We start from the raw sequence: 18,398 nt of genomic DNA, 5'->3' as shown, positions 1-18,398 counted from the left end.
TCATTGCCCTTTCTTAGCCCAGCTAAATAACAAAGCCCTGAAAGGTGGCAGCCAAGTCTCATTTGCTCTTGTGCCCCTTCCAGAAAGGTGACCGGTTTCTAACGTGACAGATCTGAGCCTGCTTCTGGCTTTCACTACTGAGAGCCCCCATCCTCTCTGCTTTCTCCCACAGCGTCCCCTTAGGTGGGAGAGCCTGGAAGTCTAACTTGGCTTAATCCCAGAGCCAGGATCTATTCATAATGCAGTACACGGTTGCTTCTATTACTTTTCTAGTCCAGAAGAGCACGGAAAGGCAAGGGAATAAGATTTATTAATTTCTTGTGCACAGTATCTACATGGCTAGCCAAAAGCATGGTTACACTTCCGAGGGAAAGAATGTTCTCAAGGTCTTCAGGGGCCGCTCCTCCTAGCAGTTCAGTTCAGAGGTCAGTAAGGTGGGCAGTGCTTTCCAGCCCCGAGGCGACCGGCAGGAAGTGGGAGGGAACCAGGCACCGAAGGGCAGTAGGTGAGCTCAGGCTTTTCACCAGGCCATGACTCCCTGAGGCGTAGCGGGCAGATGGTCCTGCGAGGCCGCACTTTGGCCACCTGGGCTGAAGCCAGAGCTGGCCAGTGGTGTGAGCGGCCCGGGACCGGCGCCGGTGCAGTGGCTCGCAAAGCTAGCGTCGTAGGGAGTGCCCGCGTAGCCGCCGAAGCAAGAATAGGGCGAGGTGGCTTTGTAGGGATCCAGGAATGCGGCTCTGTCGGGATCCAGGCAGGGCTTGCCGTCCAGTACCAGTACCGGCACTGCCACCCGGCGCGGTGCTAACGGGTGGCCCGCTAGTTCCAGAGTCTGGTCCTGGCGCTGCCTCTTGCACTTGTAGCGCCGGTTTTGGAACCAGATCTTGACCTGCGTGGATGTGAGCTGCAGCGCGCTGGCCAAGTGCTCACGCTCGGGCGCAGTCAGGTAACGCTGCTGCTTGAAGCGCCGCTCCAGGGCCAGCACTTGGGCCTGCGAGAATAGCACGCGGGACTTCCGCCGTGGCCGCTTTCTGGTCGGAACCAGACCGCCTCGGCGCACGTCGCCGCTCAGGTTGCCCGCGCCGCACTCCGTCATCCGGTTCCTGGCTCCAAGTGGGGAGATGGCGCCCGGGGAAGTCTCTAAAGTCACAAGGAAGGAACACCATCAACAGCCAGCACCAGGCTCAGGTTTTCACTAGACCGCCCTCTCCCTGGCAGCTGAGTATCCCTCTGTCCTCTTACCCTTCACTACCCTTTTCCGAATGACTATTTTTCCGATCTCTGTGGCTTTTGTACCCTCCAGAGCCCGAATAAAGTCTGGTACGCTGTGCGTCCCGGTCTACATTTCGTTTCGCAAACAGTAGACTTCGGACCAGGTGTGTTTATTGTCTTCAGTTGTGTCTGGGAGTCCAAGAGTGTGAGGAATCTTAAAACGTGAGCGGACCTATCAGAATGGGGCTGTATTTCAAACACACTTTACAAACAAGATGCTCTGGACTGCGAATTAAGAACAAGGTATTTCCTGAGCGAATTAAAAACCAGGTATTTCCTGACCCCCCTACTCTCAGCTTGGAAATAGAGGTTCTCTTTGATATGTGAAGTCGAGATCCACAGTTTGGCTTTTGGAAAAAAACAGTCTCTTCCTCCTCTAGGGTAATTTTGGCAAGCGGGTAGTTTTTTTTCCCCCAGCCAGGCTGTGACTATGTCCAAGTCCGCCTAGGTGCAATCTCTCCTCCCTTGCTGCCCGTTTCTCTTGCCTTAAGATCCCTTTGGTCTCCACGGATGGTAGAGAGAAACGCACAAGAGAGAAATCCAGAGACACAGAAGGGAACGAAGAGAGTGCAAGAGAGGCAAAATGTCCCCAAGAGGTCCCGCCCCCCCCCCCCCGGTTGAGTTCTGAACTGTTGAGGTCTTGACTCTCAACCCCAGCCCTGCTCACAACCTCTAGGGAAAATGACTGTTTAAAAAGTTTGAGAGAAAATATTTTTCTCCCAGAGGCATATGCGCTATGCGCTTAGGGAAATGGAGGGCACCAAAGAGCAGGGAAAGAGAGGGTTTGTTTTATTTTTAAAAATACAAATGAGATTGACCACCAGCAATACTGTAGAGCAAGCAAGACACTCCAACTGAAAGTCCCTGATTTAGCAAAGGCCGTAAATCCCTTTAAGTTCTGGGTCAGCCAGATCTACCTATCCAGCCCCAGGCTAGTAATAGGTTCCAAGCCCCCATCGGAAAAGAGCCCACACACAGGTAAATCCAAAAAAAAAAAAAAAAAAAAAGATAGTAGAAACTTTAACTGTGGGATCTCCAAAATTATGAAAACTATCTCAAACTGAGATCATTCAAGATGAATACTGAAAATAAACTCGATTCTCGATTTATTAATGGGTTCAATCATAACATAACTTCGGTAGGGCAGAGGGGACTGAACAGGGAGTGTCATCTGGCTTCCTTGAATTTCATTTTTACACAATGAAAGTTGATTCTTTACTTCCTCGAACAACAACGTTAAACAAGGTTAAATTACAAAACTCAAACCCAGTAAACAAACAGATAAAAAGGTGTTAGCACCCTGTGCCCTCTTAGAACAATTAGAGAGCCCTGAGCCCGCTTTGAGGAAAGCACAGATTCAGATGGGAAGGCAGGTCCCTTGTCTTTTTGGTGAAGTTTATCTGATGGCTGGGGTGGGACCTGGGCGGCTGTCACAGGTTGCCCCGGGTTGCCAGTTAAAAGACCTATGGGTAGGCTGGGACTGGAGCAATTGGGAGAGAAACAACCTTTTCTAGCAAAGCTAAAAGCAACTCTAAGTTAGCAGACCCATGCCCAGGGAACTGAATATTTATTGTCCACTACAAAAAAAAACAAAAACAAAAACAAAACAAACCCCATACATTTCTTTTTGAACGGAACAAAATTTAATGTTCTCTTGTAGGGGACCAGTGCTAAACAGCCTCAAGTCAGAAGGTAACTCCGAAGACTACCTTTTACTTGGCTAGATTGTGGCCTTGATTATCTGTGGTCTGGCTTGGCAGGGGAGGCTGGTTGTGCCAAACCATTTCCTTCCCCACCTCAGACTGGTGGGAAGACTCACAGGGGCCTGGAGGCTGGGTGAGAAGACAGTCCATTTCATCTTTTCCAATAGCAGGCTTTCCCTGCCTATAAACACCATCTGGATTATTATAGAAGTTACCAGGATACAAATTCTTTGCCCCTTCTCTTTCCACAAGCTAAGGATGGGTTCCTGGACATCTCTGATTGCCCCTGCATTTTGGACCAAGTTCTGAGGGGGTCATCTCCAACTAAGGTCCCCCACCCTCAGGTCCACTCGGAAAGCAACACACACACACACACACACACACACACACACACACACGTTTCTTATCTCCCATTTCCCATTTCCTCTACAGAAAAATGTGTGTGTGTGTATGCGCGCGCGCGCACGCGCGCGCGCCTCCAGATAAATTACCATGCTCCAGGATGGTTCATCCAGGAAGGTTCAGGCTAGTCAGGTAAGGGCAGTGGTGATGAGGTATGGGGGTAGGGGAGCTCTCATAATCTGGCTCCATCGGAATCCCCTCTTTGTGGTTATTAGATGGGCGACTGTGGGAAGAATCATCCCAAAATTCAAGTCCTTAGGAGGCAGGACTAGGAACAGGGAGGTTGCCTTTTGAACTCCTAAAATGAGGGGCGGTAGGATGGGACCCCAAAAGATGCACTTTCTCCCTCATTGACTCCCACTCCCTCAATAACACCTGTAGGAAAGAGCGCTTACCTACAGGCTCCCTCACAGGATTCGAGTCCATCTCCAGGACTGTCTCCCAGGTGCACCAAAAAGGCACTGCTTGTAGCCTGTCGCTTCTCTCAGACCTTCCGGATTCCGGGTTCATTCTTATGAACCGAGGCTTTACTGGGTTCCTATGCAACTCCCATTGTGACGGGGTCTTGGAATCGTTCTGGTGGCGCTCTAGCCTGAGGATGTCAGCTACAGAGAAAGGGGTGGAGGCCACAGGACTCCGCAGCATCTCGTAGCCCAGGGGCGGAGCTGACAAGTTCTCGACCACAGCCCAGGTGTTGCGCACCCAACTTTCCCTTCTGTGGTGGCAGTCCTAATCGATTCCAGGATGCACACTCAAGGACCTGGACGGCGTTTTCCCTTGGCTGAGGCACCCGGACCCGGTGATAAGATCGCCGTCTTCCATTGGTTCCCACGGAAACCACGTGCTAACCCTGAGCCTTCCTACCCAAAAGCTGGTAATTTGGGCCATTCTTGTTGGTCCTCAGTCCCTTTACATCTTTTGGGGAGGTATGGTTCCTACTGAAATTTCTCAAAAGCAAAGACGGAACAGAAAGGCTTGACCCTTATCTCAACAGGGTACAACAGAGAGCTCCCGAGGGGTCCAGTCTGAGGGGAGCCTGCTAGAACCGGCTACCGGGAATTACCTGGATGGCACTTGTGGTATTTTAGGGCAACCAGCCCATCTGTTCTTCCCAGTTAACACTCTCGAGTAAAAGGAAAATCTGAGGATAGAAAGCTGGGGAGTCTCCAAGATATGACAAGCGTGTGGTTCTCAACTGCTGCAAAGCTGGGTTTCTTCTCGGGATACTAATGACCAATACAGCCTGAGGAGCAAAGTCTTTTTGAGTGCAGCAGCGCCAGGGGTCTTGTCACTTGACAGGGAAGGGAAATCTTTAAGTATCTTTAAGTATTTCTGGATTGGCTGGGGAGCAAGGTAAACTCTTGCCCCAGAAGTGAAGAGAGAGGTTCATTCCATCTCTTCCCTGATTCTTCCCCTTTCTCTGCCTTAAAGCTTGTACAAGCCCGTGTAAGTGGGAGATTTTACCCAGTCTTAAATCTTCAGACCTGGGGCACAGCTTGGGCATAGTGTAATGTGTCTCCATGGTGTGCGAATGGTTAGGAACACGGAGAGAGTGAGCAGATATGATCATACAGAGACAAAGGAGGAACATCTCGTTTTCATGAGGGTAGAAGTGGTGTCCACTGGAGGGATAATAAGTAAGACAACCTATAAACGAGAATTCTCCCACTGCTGGAGCTCATGCGAATGAGATCAACAAACCGGGTTTTGGTGTTACATTCCCAAAACAGGATGGAAAGATTTTTAAAAATCGCTTAAAAGAAAAAAAAAAATCTCACTATGAGATTTAAGGGATTTTCAGATAAATGTTTTCTAAATCTTCTCACGAAGATTTACAGTTATATGAAAGACTTAGATGTTATTTCCTGAACTCTCAACGAAAGGAACTCACCTACCCATTTCCAGTCAGAAAACACAAAAACTTAAGAAATTTATTTCTTGGAAAGGGGCTACAAACATGGAAGTGGAGATCAGAGGACCACTTGAGGGTGTTAGTGCGTCCTAGGAGTCCCGTTCAAGCATCTTTAGTCTCTGAACCCTCTCCCAGGTCTAGCTAGATAGCACACAATTTTGAAAAACCAAAACTTCACCAAAAAAAAAAAAAAAAAAAGAGCAAATCTGATTTTTGCTATTAAATAGTTGTATAATTATTTCACATACATATTATGTAATCTTCATGATGAAGCAGTATGCCTCTGGTTCTCTTTTTATCTGGACATAAACCCAGATAAGAGATGGGAGTGGCAGAGGCGGTTGGTCCTGCTTATTAGCAAACATGCCTAGAGTGTTTCCCCTAATTAGACCTCAGTACTCCTCACTTTCTGCCCTCAGGGATCTCAAATCTTGTGATAATTTAAACACTTACACTTTAATTTTTTTCTGATCAAAGTATTATGCACACACTGGAAAAGTGGAAAAATTGGGGGTGGGGAGATTGAAAACTCCCACTCAGAAATAACTTTCTTGTTTAGTTTTGTATATGCTTAAATTTACATATATATATTCATTAGATTTTTGGAGTATGATTCAAAGTAAGAATTAAAATGTCCTACATTACAGATGGACCTTAACAGGATGAGTTCATAAATTTAGCTAATATTGATTTTTTTTCATCATCATTAGTAAGGCTTTATCTTTGTAGAAGTTTTATGGCTTCATCCCATTCCATATATCCTTGGCATACATATGGAGAGGAAAAATTAGTGAAGTATTTTAATGCTCATTAAGATTTCTCCTGGACTTTGGAAAACTGTGCTATTGAACCCTCCCCTCCTCTTAGAGGTGCCAGAGAAGGCAACATAGTATTCATTGATGTTTACTCAGGCACACCTCTAATAATCCTTGTGGATTACTTGGGATCTTGGAGAGCTGGGGAAGAGAGCTCGGACCAGCCAATCAGGCTCAGTGGATCAGCCAGCAGCAGATCAGTTGCTGGCTTCCTGCTTTCCCAGGTCTGAGGTGACCCTAGAAGAAAAGGGCTTTTTTTTTTTAAGGACTTGAGGTTAAAACGGCCCTGAGTTAAAATATTATGCCTTCCTGCTTTACAAGGAGCATCACATGAAATTTGAAACTTGAAAAAAGGTTCCAACCTAGTGGTTCTTGACATGTGGGTTGGTCAGCACCCCCTCTTGCATCTTTCACAGGCGTTGACTAAGACCATTGAAAACCAGATAGTTAGATTATGATGTATAAGAGTAGCAGAATTATAATTATGAAGTACCAATAAAAATAAATTTATGGTTGAGGGTCACTGCAACAAGAGGAACTTTATTAAAGTGTGGGAACATTGGGAAGATTGGGAACCACTGTTCTCAAATAATGGAAAGCATTTTTTTAGCTTTGAATATTAATTGTTATTAGATATTTTCTTCATTTGCATTTCAAATGTTATCCCCTTTCATAGTTTCCCCTCTGAAAATCCCCTATCCCCTCCCCCTGCTCCCCAACCCACCCGCTCCCATTTCCAGTTCTGTCATTCCTCTATACTGGGGCATAGAACCTTTACAGGAAGGTTTATTCTTATAAGGGAGAGCACTGTTCAAATTGGGACTTAAGAGCAAAGATCAGAGGGAAGTCCCCTAACTCACTCTCCAAACCCTTGCTGACAGGAGACCAGCCTTGGTGCAGCCCAGCACAAGAACTTGCAAAGTGGTGTCCTGTATTCAGTTCCTTTTCACTGGGGATTTACTGTCCAGTCATTGTCTGTCTCTCTCCCAGCCCTGCCAGGGCAGGAGTTTGGGGATCCCAATCACAGATGCTTAATGGCTGCCCAAGCTCCCAGAGGCAGCAGGTGCCAGAGGTTCTTGGGTAGCACAACCCTGAATGACTGATAATGAAACAGATGTCCCGACTCATGTGTGAAGACTTAACCTGTGTTCTTAAATGAGGTGGGAAAAGCTTTGTCTGAGGAATGAAAATGGATGTAATCAGCTTCATCTAGATAATGAAAGCTTACACTCAAACTGAAGGCTTAGATTAGCTGCACATTTTGAGGGTGTTCCCGAGCTTTTTCCTGCCCCAACTTGCATTCTTGCAAGGAAAACACTATTATTATTATTATTATTATTATTATTATTATTATTATTATTGACACTATTATTTATTTATTTATTTTATTATTATTTAATTAAGAGTAAAGGTCTGGCTATTTTGTCCAGGCTAGTCTTGAAATTCTTGGGCTCAAGAAACTGTACTGCCGTCCCTCCTAGAGTAATTGAGACAACAGGTGCATGCCCCTGACTGGAATAGACGACAGAATTATAAATGAATCCCCAAATGTGTTATTTTGCATAGCTCTATGGAATTTGTATACAGTACTTACTGAGGCTCTTCTCACCTGTGATTAAAAAGTCCTTTTCCACTCTTTTCTTCCTTCCTTCCTCTCCCTCTTTCGTTTTCTCTCCTATCCCAGGGAACTGAAGCTAAGGCTTAGAACATTCTTCTTCTTCTTCTTCTTCTTTTTTTTAAAAGATTTATTCATTTATTTTATGTATGTGAGTACACTGTAGCTGTCCTCAGACACACCAGAAGAGGGCGTCAGATCAGATTACGGATGGTTCTGAGCCACCATGTGGTTGCTGGGATTTGAACTCAGGATCCCGGAAAGAGCAGTCAGTGCTCTTAAACGCCGAGTCATTCTCTCCAGCCCCTAGAACATTCTTTTACCGCTGGAGACACTTTCAAATACAACCCACAAAAGTCAGTTTCTTGTGGTCTTGCTCATGCAGGGCCAGCCTGGGCTTCCAGGAGACCAATGATTTTTAAGCTCTGGGTAGGATCTCAGTTGGGTTAGATTGCTTGTACCCCATGGGGCTGTTCTCATAGGGTGTCCTCAGGGTGGTGGCTGGAACTGGCATGCTGTCAAATATTTGTTGGAAAACATATCTGCCTTGATTGGCTGGTGACAATCCCTGGCTTATCTTGGAGGTCAGCTCCCCAGCTGGAGAGATTAAGGTGCTTATGCCCATGACACCCACACTCCGATTTTCTATGCATAGTTCCTTTCGCCAAAACTCATTTTCAAATTCTGAAATAACATTATTTTAATATGTGAAACATTGCAATCATTCTAAAACCAAAATAGTGCACCAAATTGTCCTTAAAGAAGTGACAATTCCATTGTCACTGGGGACAACGTCCTGACCAGAACACCAATTGATCATGGAGGCACTGAGACAAAGGGACAAAATGGCAAACTACAGGATGGGAAAAGTTCATTCTTCATCAACCCCACAGCGCTGATAACTAAACACATAAAGGACTCAAGAAACTAAACATTAGCCGGGCGTGGTGGTGCACACCTTTAATCCCAGCACTTGGGAGGCAGAGGCAGGTGGATTTCTGAGTTCGAGGTCAGCCTGGTCTACAAAGTGAGTTCCAGGTCAGCCAGGGCTATACAGAGAAACCCTGTCTCGAAAAACCACCACCACCACCACCAACAACAACAAAAAAGAAACTAGACATCAACAAACCAAACAATCAAATTAAAAATGGAGTACAGATCTAAACATAATTCTTGACAGGGGACTCTATAATGGCCAATAAACACTTAAAGAAATATCCAACATCTTTAGCCATCAGGGAAATGCAAATTAAATTGACTCTGGGATCCCATCTTATACCCATCAGAATGACTAAGATTAAAAACTGAAGCTGACAGCTCATGCTGGTGAGGGTGTGGAGCAAGGGGAACACTTCTTCATTAGTGGTGGGACTATAAACTTGTACAGCCACTTTGGAAATCAATTTGGCAATTCTCAGAAAATTGGTGATCAATCTATCTGAAGCCCAGCTGTAACATTCCTGGCCCAAAGGATGCTCCACCATACCACAAGGGCTCTTGCCATGTTCATAGCTGCTTTATTCATAATAGTCAGAAACTGGAAACAACCTAGATGTCCTGCAACCAAAGAATGGATGAAAAATTTTGCACATATATGCATACATAATGCTTCATTTACACGATGAAGTGTTACTCAGCTATTAAAAGCAATGACGCGAAATTTTCAGGAAAATGGATGGAACTAGAGAAGATCATCCTGACTGAGGTAACCAGACCTGGAAAGACAAAGATGGGATGTCCTCACTTAGAAGTGGATATTAGCTGTAACGTAAAGGACAAGCATGGTACAATCCATGCACCTGAAGAAGTAACAAGGAGAGCTCAAAAGGGGCCATGAATCTCACTGAGAAGGGCAAATAGAATAGACATCATGAGTGGATGAGGGAGGGGCTGGATGGAGGTGGGGGTGGAAACAAGGGGATCAGGTGAAGGGTGGGCAGAGGGAGGGATAACTGAGAAAGAGAACTGGATTGGGGGTGGGCATCTCCAGGATAAGCTAGAAACCTAGGAAAAGGCAAACCTAGGAAAATGCAGGAATCTTGAAGGGTGACCCTAGCTCAGACTTCTAGCAATGGGGGATATGGAACCTGAACCAGCCATCTCCCGTAACCAGGCAAGACTAGTGATGGAGGCATTGAGACACCAACCAATTCACAAAACCTTCAACCTACAATTTGTCCTGCCCACAAGATGTGCTGGGGTAATAATGATGGAGCAGAAATTGAGGGAGTGGCCAACCAATAACTGATGCAGCTTGAGACCCATGCTCTGTGAGGTAGCCCATCCCTGACACTGCTATTGTAATTCTGCTGTATTTGCAGACAGAAAACATAACCCTAAGAGAGGCTTTACCCAGAAACAGATGGAAACAGATTCAGAGACCCACAGCCAGACATTAGATAAATCCTGTGGAAGAGGGGGAACAAGGATTGGAGGGATCAAGGACACCACGAGAAAACCTACAGAGTCAACTAACCCGGTTCTATAGGGACTTATAGCGACTGAACCTGCATAGGACTGACATAGGCCCTCTCTGAACATGTTAAAGTGTGTAGCTTGGTCTTCTCATGGGGCTGCTAATAATGGGAACAGGGGCTGTTACTGACTCTGTTGTCTGCCCTTGAGAGTCTTCCCTCATATTGAGCACTCAGTCTTTTTGCAGCTTGATGTGCCAGGGCTGGTTAATACACATGGGAGACCACCTCTTTCTAAAGAGAAAGGGAGGAGGAGTGGGTATGTGCAGGGGAGGAGGAGGAGGAGTGAATGGACGCAGGGGAGGAGGGAGAGGCAGCAACGGTGATAGCAATGGGGTGTTTTGTATCAATGTTGTAAAGTACAATATGTTCAAAGTCGAAAGTGAAGGCTATCTGTATGGGAGCATATAATAAAGGTAAAAATACAATGCAATGTATACTGTATATCTTTAAATTCAGTGCGTATGTACATCTTGTCTTTCAGAACACTTCAGTAGAATGTGGAAACAGGTATCATTGCAAGCAAACCCAGGAGCGTCTCCGGAGGGAGAACGGGAGAATGGCAGTGGAACCTGTTTGGAGCCTCATGAGTCTCCTCGCACTTTCAAGCTAAGCCGAATGCAGCTGCTTGGCGACCATATCATCTGTATTCCCCCTACAATTTCACTCAGTGTATTTCTTATGCTTATTCCTAAGAAACATCCAGTGAATTTTGTTGATCCACATGAGACTATTTTAGTACCTTCAAAATGATTCCATTGAGTAGATATTTCTTGAGTGCTTCATATATCTGGACCAAGGGTCCAAATTATACAATGCATTTTATAAGGAATTATCCTTATATTATCAAAGAAGTGTTGGGTAATCTAGTATTGTACGTGAGAGCTGGCTTACCATACCGTGGACCATGGGATGCATTGTCTTCTAAGTTTTCAGTCATCTGATGGACAAGAAATAGTATCTCAGTGATGTAGCCTCTCTATGTTTGAGAGGCATATACATGTGTATATGTAAATATATATTAGAAAGCATGTACCTATGTATGCTTGAATGTGTATGGACAGATTCTATATTTCCCCATTTAATAACTTAAAAAATTATTTATTTACACATACATGAGTGATCTGTCTTCATACACACCCAGAAGAGAAATCAGATCCCATTACAGATGGTTGTGAGCCTCCACATGGCTGCTGGGAATTGAACTCAGGACCTCTGCTAAAGTCATCTCTCCAGCCCCGTTCCTTTAATAATTTTTATACCTTCTCTATAGTAATGATTCTGGCCCACTACAGCAAGTATTTTCTTCCCCTTGGCTGAATTTCTACATTTTCAGTGACCCCTGGACTCTTTTATCCATTCCTTTGACTTGAGTTATAGTGAGAAAAGTTTGACTGTTAGCTGTTCTTGTACTTGTATGCTTTCATTATTTCCACCTTCTTGTATTCAAGTAAATAATGTGTGTACTGGCTAGTTTTGTGTCAACCTGACACAGGCTGGAGTTATCACAGAGAAAGGAGCTTCAGTTGGGGAAATGCCTCCATGAGATCCGGCTGTAGGACATTTTCTCAATTAGAGATCAAGGGGGGAGGTCCCCTTGTTGGGGGTGCCATCTCTGGGCTGGTAGTCTTGGTTCTATAAGAGAGCAGGCTGAGCAAGCCAATGGAAGCAAGCCAGTAAGGAACATCTCTCCATGACTTCTGCATCAGCTCCTGCTTCCTGACCTGCTTGAGTTCCAGTCCTGAATCCTTTAGTGATCTACAGCAATATGGAAATGTAAGCTGAATAATCCCTTTCCTCCCCAACTTGTTTCTTGGTCGTGATGTTTGTGCAGGAATAGAAACCCTAACTAAGACAAGTTGGTACTAGCATAGTGGGGTATTCCTGTGACAACGTGACCATGTTTTGGGGAGGACTGTGGAAAGACTTTGGAACTTTGGGCCAGAAGATCCATTCTGTGTTAAGAGCTCTGTTGAATGTTGTGTAGGAGCTTGGAAGATAATGTTGAGAACAGTACAGAAGATGAAGGCCTGGGTTGTGAAATTTCAGAGGGAAGATTAAAGACTCTTTTCAGGGCCATTGCTATTTTCATTGTGAAGATTTTGTGGTTCTGGTTAGCTGGGGCTAAAGAATCAGCTGTAATTAGCAAGATACCAGAACTACTAAAGTGAAACCTTTGCATTACTGGGACTATTGATGCTGGTTAGCTGGACCTAAGAAGTTAGTGATTAAGAAGAGACCAGCATCATTGAGGTGACATCTTTTGGGAAGTGTTTTCTGAGAGCACAGAGGCTGTGTTCCAGAGATAGCCAAGGTTGTATCTTGTGCTGTGGCTGGACTTAGTAATGTGTAAGAGTTACCCAGGTGGTACTGGCTTTGAAGGCATGAAGGGGTCACGAAGAGCAACTGAGGCTCAGCCCTGTGAGAGGCCATGGAAGGCCATTGGTGAAGGTGCAGCCTCAGTTGCAAATGACCCCAGGACTGAAGGGGTCATGCAAAGGAGTTATGCCTTGGTACCATGAAGAGTGTCTATGACAGGCTATTGTTGAAGCCAAGTTACAGTGGAAGACAGCAGCATTTTGAAGATGCCAGTACCATGAGATGACCACCAAGGACAGCAGCAGCAGTGGAGTACAGGCAGCTGGAGCCTAGCAGACAAGGTGTGTGCTACAAAGGACAGGGCTGGAGAAGTGACCCAAGCCCTTGGAGGAGCCCAGAAGATTGTGAGTTGGATCCCNGACATTGGACAGTTGGAGTTTAATTTTTGCTTTTGATTATGACAGTGCACTGATTTTTTCCCTCTTCAGAAAATATTTTAGTGGATCCCACAGTTAAGAGACTTTTAATTGTAAAAAGACTTTGGCTTTTTAAACAATATTGGATATTTTAAAAGGATTGAACTTTTAGTATGTAAAGACTGTGGGACTTTTAAAGTTGTTTAGATCTTGAGGATGAATAAGAAACTAAGGGTTGAGGCTTACTAGTGATGTGTTTGTGTGTAAAGTTGACAAGGGGTCAATTGTACTGGCTAGTTTTGTGCCACCTTGACACAGGCTGGAGTTATCACAGAGAAAGGAGCTTCAGTTGGGGAAATGCCTCCACGAGATCCAGCTGTAAGGCATTTTCTCAATTAGTGATCAAGTGGGGAGGGCCCCTTGTGGGTGGTGCCATCCCTGGGCTGGTAGTCTTGGGTTCTATAAGAAAGCAGGCTGAGCAAGTCAGGGGAAGCAAGCCAGTAAGTAACATCCCTCCATGGCTTCTGCATCAGCTCCTGCTTCCTGCCCTGCTTGAGTTCCAGTCCTGACTTTCTTTGGTGATAAACAGCAGTGTGGAAATGTAAGCTAAATAAACCCTTTCCTCCCCAACTTGCTTCTTGGTCATGATGTTTTGTCCAGGAATAGAAACCCTGACTAAGACCGATGTGGTAAAATATTTCAGTTTTATCATCATTGTCGTCGTCATCATCATCATCATTGTCATCATTGGCTGTGCTTTGGCCATTTTAATAATTTACCTGTCAACTTCAGAAATACTTCCTGTGAATCCCTGAAGATCAGTGAGAAAATTTAGAGATTAAAGAAAGTGCTTCATGAAACTCAAGAAGAAGGAAGCCTGAAGTGTGGATGCTTCGGTCCTTCTTAGAAGGGGGAACAAAATACTCACAGAAGAAAGTACGGAGACAAAATATGGAACACAGATGGAAGGAAAGGCCATCCAGAGACTGCCCCATCTGAGGATCCATCCCATATACAGTCACCAAACCCAGACACTATTGTGGATGCCAAGAAGAGCTTGCTGACAGGAGCCTGTCCCCTGAGAGGTTTTGCCAGAGTCTGACAAATACAGAGGCAGATACTTGTAGTCAACCATGATGAACTGAGCACAGGGTCCCCAATGGAAGAGTTAGAGAAAGGACTGAAGGAGCTGAAGGAGTTTGCCACCCCATAGGAAGAACAACAATATCAACCAACCAGACCCCCCAAGAGTTCCCAGGGACTAAACCACCAACCAAAGAGTACACATGGATGGACCCATGGCTCCAGCCACAGATGTAGCAGAGGATGCCTTGTTTGGCATCAATGGGAGGAGAGGCCCTTGGTCTTATGAAAGCTCGATTCCCCAGTGTAGGGGAATGCTAGGGTGCCAGAGCAGGGAGGCAGGAGTGGGTGGGTGGGTGGGGAACACTGTTGTAGAAGCAGGGGGAGGGGATAGGGGGTTTCCATGACAGGAGGGAGGGGAGGGAACTGGTTATGCCAGTGCCTGGCAAATACAGAAGTGGATGCTCATAGTGCCTGACAAATACAGAAGTGGATTCTCATAGTCATCTATAGGATGGGACACAGGGTCCCCAATGGAGGAGCTAGAGAAAGAACCCATGGTACTGAAGGGGTCTGCAACCCTATAGATGGAACAACAATATGAACTAACCAGTACCCCCAGTGATTGTGTCTCTAGCTGCATATGTAGCAGAAGATGGCCTAGTTGTCCATCATTGGAAAGAGAGGCCCCTAGGCTATGCAAACTTTATATGACCCAGCACAGGGGAATGCCAGGGCCAAGAAGTGGGAGTGGGTGGGTAGGGGAGAAGGGCGGGGGGAGGGTATAGGAAATTTTTAAGATAGCATTTGAAATGTAAATAAAGAAAATATCTAATAAAGAAAAAAGTGACAGGGCTAAAATATAAATAAATAAATAAATAAATAATAAAAGAAAGTACTTAGGTGGAGAAAAGGATGGCAATTCCCTTTGTTAATTTTAATTGTTTAGTTAATTATAAATTGTGTAAAAATGGTGTTTTTGGGTTCATTAGTAAAGGCACTGGGCTCAATCTCCAGCTCCATAAGGTTTTGTGTGCAAGTATGACGGATTGCTCTATTATCTTTATCTTCTATCATCTATTTATCTATCATCTAGACATCTGTCATCTGCCATCAATCTGTGTTCGTACTTCAGACTTGGCTGGGATCTCGATCTCCAGCTCTCACATGCTAGCTACACCAGGCCTGGCATGACAGAGAGTGTGGACCCCCTCTCTCACCAATGCCCTTAGCATCCAGCTCCTTCTGCTCTATACCTTCTCTGTGAAAGAGGAACTCATCACAGTTAACAAGACAGAGCTCCAAAATGCAGGGGATTTGGAGGTTGCTAGGGATGGTGGAGCCAAGTGTCCTGCTGCTAGGCAACGCTTATCAGCATCAACTCCCAGCTCAGCTTCAATTAACATTCCAGCACCAGCCACCTAATGTCAAGCACTGATAGGGCAAGGCCACCAGCAAGCCATGGAAAAATAAACTCTAGATCTGGTGTGTATGTGCACGCGTGCGTGCGTGTGTGTGTGTGTGTGTGTGTGTGTGTGTGTGTGCGTGCGCGCGCGCGCGCGCGCGCATGTGCATATGTGTTCAGATCAATTCCACAGAGCATGCCAGAGGGGTTAGGGTTAGGGTTAGGGTTAGGGTTAGGGTTAGGGTTAGGGTTAGGGTTAGGGTTAGGGTTAGGGTTAGGGTTAGTCATTGCTTCCCTGCATTCACATGTGTAGCATGGAGCAGATCCAGGGTAGGCTACAGCTTTCTCTGGAAGAACTACAGAACGCAGCTGGGGCTTTGTTAATTTGGGTTCTCTATGTAGCCCAGGCTGGCCTGGACCTTGTGATCTTTCTGCTTGGTCTAGTGGAGTTTGGGATTGCAGGCTGCTCTGTACTCACTCCAGGGTGCCCCTCAGCCCCTGTTGATCCTGCTGCCAGAGCTGTACAGATGTTCCCAGAACGGGTGCTGGTTTTCACACAGTGTGTGCCCGATTTTAGCTTCCAGAGTTCAGTATTGGCTTCCATGATGTCATCGATATCTCTTTGAGATAATGAACTGGATTTTGAGGTGCAGTGGGGCCAGTAACTCATTTATAGATTTCAGCCTGGTGAGCTAGTGCTCTATCAGGGCAGAGCCCACTGTGCCAAATTGCATCTATGTAGGAGGTTAGCATTAATGATTATTTTCCAAGAATGTACAAGACATCATGCCTGCCTTCACTGATGCCGAAATGAGAGTGTTTATGAACTGAGTGCATATGCCTGCTTTGTTGGGGTGATTTAATTTTCTTGTGTTGCTGAGGGTGGGAATCAGAACCTGTGCACATGCCAGGCTGAACTATACCCTGATCTGTACCGGCAGCTTTTGTAGACACAGCATTTCCCCTATGTGTCTCCCTCCCCTTCTTCCTCCCGCCCCCACCCCCATTATTGAAGGGCAGTGGGATATTGGTAGGAGCCACTTCTCTCTTTCCACCATGTAGGTCTTAGGGTTCAAACATAGAGCACCAGGCTTGGTAGCAAGTGCATTTCCCTGCTCAGCCATGGAGACAGTCCCAGGAGTTTAATTTTTAAAAAGATTATTTGTTTACTTTATGTATATGAGTACACTGTCAATGTCTTCAGACGCACCAGAAAAGGGCACTGGATCCCATTAGACATGGTTGTGAGCCACCATGTGGTTGCTGGGAATTGAACTCAGGACCCCAGGAATAGCAGTCACTGCCCTTAACCACTGATCCATCTCTCCAGCCCCCCTAGGAGTTTATTTTTTAAAAGATAACTTAAGCGCACCCTTTAGAATACATAAAAACCTGGCCCTGCTGAGGTGATTTGTCGATCTGATGCTGTTGTAAGTGACTGGGGACAAGTCTGAGGTGAGTGTACTTATTAAACCAACTTCCAGGTTCTCAGGCTCTTGGCTAAATAAAATGTGAACCAGGTTCTAGGAGGTCATTCAGAACATCCTCCTTCTATACAGCATTGCTCACTCCTAAGGCCCTCGGTCTGTCAGTGTGGCCCTCCTGAGGTGTCTGTGGTCTACCCACTTCCTCATGTTTACTTGCATGGGAGGCATTTCATTTGTAATACAGTTGTGGGCTTCAGTGCTTCCTGACTCTGAATGGATACTAGAGAGAGTGGAAACTCCTCAGAGAGTCCCTGGACCAGAGCTTGCACGTACTTCTCTCAGACACACAGGGAGGAGCATGATGGAACGTGCCTGTAGCCCCAGCACTGATGAAAACGAGGTAGGAGGATTTTGAGTTTGAGGCAAAGTCAGGACCACATAGCAAGCAGTTCACCTCCTCTTCGTTTTAGAAACAGGTTCTCCCTATGTGGCACTGGATCTTGGCTTGTGGACTAGGCTGGATTTGAACTTGTAGAGATCCTCCTGCCCCTGTCTCCCCTGAGTGTTGGGACTATAGTTCTATGCCATCTCACTCGGCCTCAAGATCCTTTCCCAAAACAAAACAACCATGGGAAAAGGCATGGTTCATGGATTGCCAGGGCTGCTGGGGGGACTCCATTACTTTGTCCCTAGTGGCCACTGGTCACAACATTAGTCTCATTTAAAGGGTTTGGGGGTGGGCTACCACACGGACCCAGGTAGAGCAGGCACAGACACAGACACAAGTTAGTATTTGGTGCTCGGTAGATAAATTATCCTGATAACTGAGAGTGTTTCCCCTTCCACCCACTCCCAGACAGTCTGACGCTGGGCTAGTGTAACAGGGTAAAGGACTCATTTAAATGTCATCCAGGGAGGGCTCTTGTTCTGAGCAGAGCCATTTTATGCAACAGATTGATGCTGGAAAGACTGACATCTAGAGCCTTTGGTAGGACTCCTCAGACTTTTACTGTCATTTGGATCTCCTAGTACCCGAGTGCCTCTCTAGGGCAGCACAGGGGTGCGTCTGTGTTCAGAGGGCCTACCTAGGGCATGCTTGTAGGGGGTTGGCTAGAAGGAGGCAAACTTAGTCAAGCTGGCTATCCATTGTTCTTTCCCAAGTCCTAGCAAGCAGGAGAGATGAGGGAACAGGGGTAGTAGAAAGATCATGTGATGCTTGGCTCTGATTAAGCAGGCAACTCTTAATTATTTAGATTTTTAAATTTTTACTTGGGATCTCCTCTCAGTCTCTCTGCCTGTCTGGAACAGAATGAAGGGGAAATGCTGAAACTGTGCTTATTAAAACAAGTAGAAGAGACAACCCCAGGGAAATCAAATAGGGCTGAGAACAGTCTTAGAAGTTGGAGGCCAGGGCTTCTGCTTGGCGGAGGACTTTCGATCCTCTTTCTTATACCTGTACTGTACTGTTGCCTCTGGGGATTCCAGCAAAGGACATTTCCTTTCTACTAGCTGACTCCTTGCCATGTAGCTGTGTATAAATATGGTTAACTTAATAACA

At 45.8% G+C, this 18,398-nt stretch overlaps 1 protein-coding gene across 2 annotated transcripts; it reads right to left on the bottom strand.

Moving 5' to 3' along the window:
- Nucleotides 1-241: 241 nt before the first annotated feature.
- Nucleotides 242-4,019, bottom strand: Nkx2-6 (NK2 homeobox 6). Of its 2 annotated transcripts, none has more exons than XM_021204114.2 (2): nucleotides 3,770-4,019; nucleotides 242-1,137 (listed from the first exon to the last, which is right to left on the bottom strand). In XM_021204114.2, the coding sequence occupies exons 1-2, from the start codon at nucleotides 4,017-4,019 to the stop codon at nucleotides 521-523; spliced, it is 867 nt and encodes a 288-aa protein (XP_021059773.1). In that variant the 3' UTR covers nucleotides 242-520. The 2 variants fall into 2 exon arrangements, with proteins under 2 accessions (XP_021059773.1, XP_029397675.1); XM_029541815.1 differs by lacking the exon at nucleotides 3,770-4,019 and adding an exon at nucleotides 1,240-1,319.
- Nucleotides 4,020-18,398: the final 14,379 nt, after the last annotated feature.

This window comes from Mus pahari, chromosome 8, assembly GCF_900095145.1.
Source record: "Mus pahari chromosome 8, PAHARI_EIJ_v1.1, whole genome shotgun sequence".
In the NCBI taxonomy this organism is placed as follows: Eukaryota; Metazoa; Chordata; class Mammalia; order Rodentia; family Muridae; genus Mus; species Mus pahari.
Note: the sequence above shows the minus strand (reverse complement) of the source record. Positions and strands in the feature narration are given on the sequence as shown.

Bases quoted from the DNA above. Each gene is read 5' to 3' on its own strand.
- Nkx2-6 (XM_021204114.2), bottom strand. From the start codon at position 4,019: ATGCTGCGGAGTCCTGTGGCCTCCACCCCTTTCTCTGTAGCTGACATC. The intron at 1,138-3,769 runs GTAAGCGCTCTT...TTGTGACTTTAG, and splicing joins TCCTGTGAGGGAGCCTGTAG to AGACTTCCCCGGGCGCCATC.